The sequence below is a fragment of the Triticum aestivum genome, chromosome 1B, assembly GCF_018294505.1.
Source record: "Triticum aestivum cultivar Chinese Spring chromosome 1B, IWGSC CS RefSeq v2.1, whole genome shotgun sequence".
NCBI classification, from domain to species: Eukaryota; Viridiplantae; Streptophyta; class Magnoliopsida; order Poales; family Poaceae; genus Triticum; species Triticum aestivum.
Genome location: NC_057795.1, coordinates 10,735,075 through 10,744,072, shown reverse-complemented (window position 1 = coordinate 10,744,072; position 8,998 = coordinate 10,735,075). Strand labels below are relative to the sequence as shown.

Genomic DNA, 8,998 nt, shown 5'->3' with positions numbered 1-8,998 from the left:
AGGCTTAATTAGCTAGGAGCTTATAATAGTTTACCTTGCGTTCCAACATGCTATTAAAATGGTTGTGATGTGGTATAATAGGGTGGTATCCTCCTTTGAATGATTCGAGTGACTTGACTTGGCACATGTTCACGCATGTAGTTGAAACAAATCAACATAGCCTTCATGATATTTATGTTCATGGTGGATTATATCCTACTCATGTTTGCACTCAATGTTGATTAATTTTAATGCATGTTCATGACTGTTGTCTCTCTCTCAGTTGGTCTTCCCAGTCTTTTGCTAGCCTTCACCTGTACTAAGCGGGAATAGTGCTTGTGCATCCAAACTCCATAAACCCCAAAGTTATTCCATATGAGCCCACCATATCTTCCTATATGCGGTATTTACCTGCCACTCCAAGCAAATTTGTATGTGCCAAACTCCAAACCTTCAAATGAAATTCTGTTTTGTATGCTCGAGCAGCTCATGTTTCAACTAGGGTTGTCTGTATCTTCCATGCTAGGTGGGTTATTCTCAAGGGGAGTGGACTCCGCTCCTCATTCACGAGAAAATGGCTGGTAGCCGGGATGCCCAGTCCCATGATCAAAAAGATCAAAGCAAATCGAAATAATTAAACAAAACTCCCCCAGGGCTGTTGCTAGTTGGAGGCACTCGTTGTTTCAAGCAAGCCATGGATTGATGCTTGTTGGTGGTGGGGGAGTATAAATTTTACCATTCTGTTTGGGAACCGCCTATAATGTATGTAGCATGGAAGATATCGAGATCCCATAGTTGTTGCATTGACAGTGAAAGTATACCGCTCAAAATGTTATTCATCTCTATTTTAAAATCGAGCTCTGGCACCTGTACAAATCCCTGCTTCCCTCTGCGAAGGGCCTATCTATTTACTTTTGTGTTGAGTCATCACCCTCTTATTAAAAAAGCACCTGCTGGAGAGCACACTGTCATTTGCATGCATTACTATTAGTTTATATTGGGTATGACTTAACTAGATCTCTTTTACCACGAATTACAATGTTTAGTCAGTCCTTGATCTTTAAAGGTGCTCTGTATTTATGTTTTGCAGTCTCAGAAAGGGCTAGCGAGATACCATCTTGTTATATCATATTATGATTGTTTTGAGAAAGTGTTGTCATCCGAGATTAATTATTATTGCTCGCTAGTTGATTACACCATTGATATGAGTAATATGAGACCTAAGTGTTACTGTGAATATGGTTAGTTCATAATCTTTGCTGAAAACTTGAATGTTGGCTTTACATATTCACAACAACAAGAGCAAATAGAGTTTGTAAAAGTTTTTCTTTATCACTTTCAGTTTATCAACTGAATTTCTTGAGGACAAGCAAATGTTTAAGCTTGGGGGGAGTTGATACGTCTCCAACGTATCTACTTTTCCAAACACTTTTGCCCTTGTTTTGGACTCTAACTTGCATGATTTGAATGAAACTAACCCGGACTGACGCTGTTTTCAGTAGAACTGCCATGGTGTTGTTTATTGTGCAGAAAACAAAAGTTCTCGGAATGACCTGAAAATCTACGGAGATAACTTTTGGAAAATATAAAAAATACTGGCAAAAGAATCAAGGCCAGGGGGCCCACACCCTGTCCACGAAGGTGGGGGGCGCGCCCCCTGTCTCATGGGCCCCCTGATGCTCCACCGACCTCAACTCCAATTCTATATATTCCGTTTCGCGGAGAAAAAAATCAGAGAGAAAGTTTTATTGCGTTTTACGATACGGAGCCGCCGCCAAGTCCTAATCTCTCTCGGGAGGGCTGATCTGGAGTCTGTTCGGGGCTCCGGAGAGCGGCATTCGTCGCCATCATCATCATCAACCATCCTCCATCACCAATTTCATGATGCTCATCGCTGTGTGTGAGTAATTCCATCATAGGCTTGCTGGACGGTGATGGGTTGGATGAGATTTACCATGTAATCAAGTTAGTTTTGTTAGGGTTTGATCCCTAGTATCCACTATGTTCTGAGATTGATGTTGCTATGACTTTGCTATGCTTAATGCTTGTCACTAGGGACCGAGTGCCATGATTTCAGATCTGAACCTATTATGTTTTCATGAATATATGTGAGTTCTTGATCCTATCTTGCAAGTCTGTAGTCACCTATTATGTGTTATGATCCGACAACCCCGAAGTGACAATAATCGGGATACTTCTCGGTGATGACCGTAGTTTGAGGAGTTCATGTATTCACTATGTGTTAATGCTTTGGTCTGATTCTCTATTAAAAGGAGGCCTTAATATCTCTTAGTTTCCATTAGGACCCCGCTGCCACGGGAGGGTAGGACAAAAGATGTCATGCAAGTTCTTTTCCATAAGCACGTATGATTATATTCGGAATACATGCCTACATTACGTTGATGAACTAGAGCTAGTTCTGTGTCATCCTATGTTATAACTATTGCATGAGGAATTGCATCCGATATAATTATCCATCACTGATCCAATGCCTACGAGCTTTTGACATATTGTGCTTTGCTTATTTACTTTTCCGTTGCTACTGTTACAATTTCTACAAAATTGATATCGTTACTTTTGCCACTGTTACCATTACTATCATACTACTTTGCTACTAAATACCTTGCTGTAGATACTAAGTTATCAAGGTGTGGTTGAATTGACAACTCAACTGCTAATACTTGAGAATATTCTTTGGCTCCCCTTGTGTCGAATTAATAAATTTGGATTGAATACTCTATCCTCGAAAACTGTTGCGATCCCCTATACTTGTGGGTTATCAGCCCCCAAGGGTTGTCAAAGCGTACGGGTTCGGTGACCGCCCCCAAGGGTCTCCATTTATATGGGTTCGGTGACCACCCTCAAGGGTCCCTTGGTGGAATCACGGCATCTTGCATTGTGCGAGGGTGTGAGGAGATTACGATTGCCCTAGTGGCTTCTTGGGGAGCATTGTGCCTCCACACCGCTCCAAACGAAGATTAACATCCACAAGGATGTGAACTTTGGGATACATCGTCTCCGCGTGCCTCGGCTATCTCTTACCCATGCCCTTTACTTATGCACTTAATTTGTGATAGTCATATTGTTTTTTGTCATATATCTTGTTATCACCTAGTTGTTTATCTTGCCTAGTTGTTGTATGTTTTGTTCTTAACAAATTAACCGCTAGGTTTATTCTGCATTTGTTCAAGTCTAAATCATAATTATTTTAAAGCGCCTATTTACCCCCTCTAGGCGACATCCGCAATCTTTCACTAGTCTAAATCTGCGCCAATTTTTTTGGTGAGACTTCGGCGGCGAAATTGCTCGCCAATTTATTTGGCATGCCCTCCTTTGGCGTGCTTGACTTTAGTAAGTAAACAACCCCATAGTATTTCAAATTTAAACTATGCACATATATATGTTTAAACTGTGTCTTTCGAATATCCAAATAAAGTTTGCACTAGTCCATCAGGTTCAAGTCCTAGACTTGGCACTGGTGCTCGCATATTTCTGAATTTATTTCAGTATTTCCAGCGATGTTCGTTCAGCGGGAGGAGACACTCCCGTTGACTACTACGATATGCCTGAGATGATTTCGTCAAACTGAAGATATGATGTCAGCTGTGTTTCGAAGGTGCTCATAGAGATAAGGTGTGCGTGTGTTGGTGCCTTCATAGGAGTCCGTGTATGTGTTGAAATAAAGTTTGAACAATAAAAGGGTATAGAAAAATATGGGGAGATGCCCTCGTCGAAATCCCGAAAGTGCCCCTGTGCCAGATTGACCAAAACGAGCTCGGCCTCTCCCCCGTATCGTTCCCCTTCTCCAGCTCTCTCTCGCTCCCGGCGGCGGCGGCCTCGTCGGAGCCGCCCCTCGACGGCGGCTAGCCTCGTCGGACGCGCTCGTCGACGGCTTCGGGCACCTCCCCGCGCGACCCCTGGTGAGTCTCTCTCTCCCTCTCTCCCCTGCTCATCCCCATGCCCCCACCGGGCGGCGACCTAGGGTTAGGTGTAGGAGCTCGCCGCCGCCGCCCCGTCGTGTCGCTACTGCTGCTTCGTGCTGCCGCCGTTCCCGCGTGCTCGCGCGCTCCCGCGCTGCCGCCGTCACGCCTGCTGCTTCTTGACGCCAGTCTCAGGCCTGATGAAAACAGTAGATTCAGTTGAAACAACACAGGGGAAATTATGTAGCAAACACAGATTTTGGATACTCACTCGCCAGCTCTACCATCCACTCTCCTATGAATCAAAACTTCCCAATCCTCTGGGACTACAGCCCAGCCATCACAGAGCATTGGGGATGTTATGTTGCTGCTGCATCTTCTTCAGTTAAAAGAGGTACAAGGGGTAATATGGCCATCTGTTTAGGCATATATCATCAAGAGCAAATGAAAGTAGTGTGTTTAATTCAAAAGGGGGAAATCATCCAACACCTAGCCCAATATTACATTCGCTTTTTCTGATTTCCGACACGAGGCACCGACCAGTGGAATATTTCTGCCTGTAATCGCCGTATAATTTGGTTGAAAGTTTGTTTGCTGGTACTGACTTTTTTTAATTCGTCCATTTGGGGATTCTTGCAGGACTTGAGTACAGACAGTCCTGTGGGGTTCATCACCAGCTGTTAAAGAGTGATTCAGTGATAGAGACCAGAACAGGTGGCAGTGGTAAGCTTAGAGGAGATGTACCGTGGTGGGCTTGACCGCTTCAAGAAAGCTCAAGCCTTGGAGCCGTTCTCGGTGCAGCAGTCTGGTTCCGGCGCAAAGAGCGTGCCCACGGCTGTGAAAGTGCAACCAGCTCCATTGGTGCCGCCGCAGAGCTCACATCTTGGTCCCAGCCAGAGTCAGCATGCTCCGCAGAGTGCTGGCTCAAGCATGGCCGGGCAAGAAGCTGCTGGGGCTCCCAGACCTGCCGGGACGCAGTTTGGTGGTGGGCAGTCGACGTGGCAACCGCCGGACTGGGCAATTGAGCCGCGCCCTGGGGTTTACTATCTTGAGGTGATGAAGGATGGGAGTGCCATTGATAGGATCAATCTGGACAAGAAGAGGCATATATTTGGGAGGCAGGTGCCTGCTTGCGAGATTGTCTTGGACCATCAGTCCGTCTCACGCCAACATGCTGCTGTCGTTCCACACAAAAATGGAAGGTTAGAGACCTGCCTGATGTTTGGTGCACTTGCGTTCTGTTGGACGTACGAGTTTATGTTTTTGATGGTTAACGAGACTTCTTTTTAGCAACCTGAATGTTAACTGTGCTATCAAATCAAATATATTTGATTTTCTTAACTCAATAGACAACGGGTTGTGCCTGTAATGGAATATTGTGCTCCTATATGCTATTGATCTTTTAGACATGCTTCTTTCAGATTTTTCTGCCCAAGAAATGGCAGGGTTATAGCTGTAAAATGTTCTTTTATCTATGTTGTGTCTTAGATGCATAACTAACAGTTGCTCCATGCTTCCTTTGTTTCCTTTCAGCATCTATGTTATCGATTTAGGATCTGTCCACGGTACATTTGTTGCAAACGAGAGATTAACCAAGGACAACCCTGTTGAACTTGAAGTTGGACAGTCACTTCGCTTTGCTGCATCAACCAGAGCATATGTTCTACGAAAGAACACGGCTGCTTTTTTCCCCACTCAAAGTCTCCCGTCAGATGTGAGTTTGCCGTCCCCTCCAGACTCTGACGATGAAGATGCCGTTGTTGCATACAATACAATACTGAATCGCTATGGTGTTAGCAAATCAGACGTGCCATTGAAGAGAAAAGGTTCTTCTGGGGATGCTTCTGCTGTTAATGATGACAACCAGGCAGTCGGTAGACCGTCGAAGAGAAGCAAAAGGCGGAGAGTGTCATTTAGAGATCAAGTTGGTGGAGAGCTTATTCAGGTGGTTGGGATTTCTGATGGTGCAGATGTTGAAACTGAACCAGGCCCAGTAGGTGTGAAGGAAGGCAGTCTTGTTGGGAAGTACGAGTCTCTTGTACAGGTCACTGTCATACCAAAAGGAAAGGAGCAAACTTCATCAAAGGACAGTGCCTCCAACAGTGGGGTAACAGATAAGCTACAACAGATGCTTAACAAAGTTAAAAGCACATCCAGAGGTGGTATGTATGATGACCTTTACGGGGACTCTGTTCCAGCAAAACCGGGCTCATCATGGGCGTATAAATCAGATGGCCAGCCAGAGCAAGTCAAAGTTGTTGATGAAAAGAAGTCTAGCAGGGATGTGGACGCAAATCCGGCTGATGATAGTGATGATGACTTGTTTGGCGACTAGTTATTTTGTCACATTTCCAGTTAGTAGTGAACTGCCTTGATTACAAACACACGGCAGCAGAAATGTTATGTTTGCCTTGGGTATTTTGCTTTGTTCTACATGATTGTATCCTGCTGTGAATCAAGGTAATATCTTTTTGGCCTAATATTAATGTTAGAGCATGCTTTCTTATGGTTGCGGTCATGGGGATTGCACGTACCATGTTGCCCCATTTCTTCATTCTGTCATTGTGTGGTGCTGTTAACTCTTTAACCCTGCCCTGGTTTCTTTCGTCTTCCTGTTTTAGCTTGCTTGTGCATTATGATGCACTATCTTATTGGACATCTCATTCTCATGTTTTAAATGCTTAACATTTAAACAGTAAAAGCCAGAGTTTGCTTGGTAGCTTGAACCGCTGCTGTATTCATGTTCGTCTGGTCAAGTACGTACATAATTTTATTGCATATGCTCCCATATTCACATGTCATAAGTGTGGTAAGTCTTGTCTCTAGTTTGTGGCTTAATTATTAGTCATTTATTGATATTCTGTCTTTTGTTTGGCCTGTTTTGCCTCTACTCTAGGAGCCCCTAATATGTGAGGAGTGATTTTTCTTCCTTTTCAATATTAAAAGGGAAGATAAAATAAGGAAATCACCTCGCTTGGTCCCCTGTTTCTAATAGACTCCCTCCAGTTCAAGCCCTGCTGTCTGGACTCTTTCTGCATGGTAGACTTGGTAGTTAACCATCATGATCCTGTTATCCTACTTTTGAATGAAGGCCCAAATCCTTATGTATCCATTTGATAGTATTCTACCATCCAATCCTTGTGGGAAGTATGTTGAAACTGCATAAGGTTGCTTGCTTCGCTCTTATTAAGCCTAACTAGCATGCATCTACAGCGAGTGACCATTGCTTGGACTTGATATTTTGACATAGTTTGGACGTACGAGGTCTCTCGTCAGCAGGAGTCTTTTGGTATCTGTGCCAGGTACACTAGGTACTCTAGCAGTGGGTACTGTCTGCATGTTCACTGTCACATGACAGAATTTATTTCCTTAAGGGATATCATAAGAGTGGGTTGTGAGGATAGCTTTGTTGTGGTTCTCACGCCCTGGGCCATCTAATTCTAGACCATTACATTTGACACCCAAGGAGTTGAGTTTCTTTGTACCATGATGGACTTGACCAGCGATCGGTTTGCTTGCTGCTTGGTGTGGGCAGATTTCTGAGATTTGCCGTGGAAAAGAATGGAGCTGCCAAACATAGCCCTATCTCTTTCAGTTAATAATTTTGAATTGGAATCAGGATGGAAGTTCAAATAAATCTTCAAAAAATAAGCTACAAAATGCTAGAAGAAGTCATATAATGTTTTCTGTTTTTATTAAACCCTTTCAAAGCTCTTAAAACGCACATGAAAAATCTAAAACCAGTATTTCAAATATATTTTGAGATGGTATAATTAGTATCAAACTACGCATAAGTTTAAGAGTTGGCTACTGAATTGGCATTCATGTTCTTCAATATCTGTATGTGATTAAACTGGAACACATTCGGACTAAAATTTATGACGGAACTAACTGAACTATTAGAAGAAGTTTATGGGCTGAAACATCCAGTTTTTATCAGAAAGGTGGTCTAAGGTGAACATGCCGTGCAAGTAGATCTACTCCCTGTGCAATTAGCTCTTTATAATGTTAGTTCCAACCTTGTATCCAACTTCCGCGTTAACAAGTTGTAGCTCCATACCGGTTCTCTGAGTCTCTGGTGGCCATTCTAGAGCTAATGTTTAGCCACATTAATTTGAGCTAGCTCCGTTTACTTGGAGTCAATCAAGATGGTCTAGTATGGTTGCACATGCTTCTAAACCCTGGCTACATAGTATTGCTTACATATACTTGAAAAGACCTAAAATCACTATTTTAAATATTGATTTGGGCTAGCTCCATTTTCCTGGAGTCAGTCAAGATGGCCTGTATGGTTGCAGTCTTGTAAACCCTAGCTACATGGTATTGTTTATATATATGGACATGCCTCTGGAGTTATGTAGCACATGCACAGTCTTTCAAGTTCTTTGCTAGTCAACTTGGAATCTTTGATGGACCGTTTATTTTTTCTACTGTAAAACTGTGCTTCGTGTAACATTTATATTTAAAAAAAAATCTCTGGATGCTGGTTAAGAATGAGTAACTTGTGTAAACACAAGTAGGACCTTTGGCTGCTTGTGCTATTGGTAGCAGGTAAATCTTGCTTCAGTCTTCATGCTACCAACTACTGCTTTTTTTATATGAACATGAAGTTTACATGTTCAAGATTGTTGCAGAGTATTGTACACTGAACACAGTTGCATGCCCGGTGTGTATTGCGTACTACTGTTTGTAGCACGCGTAAAACAAATCTGAATATTAAGACCAGTGGCCCCGGCCTCACCCGTCAATCGCGGGGGGGGGGGGGGGGGGGGGGGGGGGGGGGGATGATCAAAGTGAATGCCCTATTGTATCTTTCTAAACCAGAAATTCATCCGTTAAAAACAACTCTCTCTCGCTTCCTCTGGGCACTTTTAGTTGTTCATTGAACAAACCATACGATAAATGTGCACAAGAAAAAAAATACCTTTTCTGCCATGTGGGTCACTACTTGAAGTTTAGACCTACATCCCTATTAGATTCCGGGACCTACCATAGCATTCGAAGCCACCAAATTAATTTGACTCTCCTCTTTAGGTCTGGAACCGAGTCATCACCATCACCTCCTCCCCTCCTCCCAGCATGAGCATACCCTCCCCCAC

The 8,998-nt window shown here is 43.4% G+C and overlaps 1 protein-coding gene across 1 annotated transcript; it reads left to right on the top strand.

Moving 5' to 3' along the window:
- Positions 1–3,700: 3,700 nt before the first annotated feature.
- LOC123103627 (protein phosphatase 1 regulatory inhibitor subunit PPP1R8 homolog) lies at positions 3,701–6,405 on the top strand. The gene is made up of 3 exons (XM_044525274.1): positions 3,701–3,899; positions 4,539–5,101; positions 5,433–6,405. Exons 2-3 carry the CDS (start codon positions 4,638–4,640, stop codon positions 6,232–6,234), a joined length of 1,266 nt encoding a protein of 421 aa, XP_044381209.1. The 5' UTR covers positions 3,701–3,899; positions 4,539–4,637; the 3' UTR covers positions 6,235–6,405.
- Positions 6,406–8,998: the final 2,593 nt, after the last annotated feature.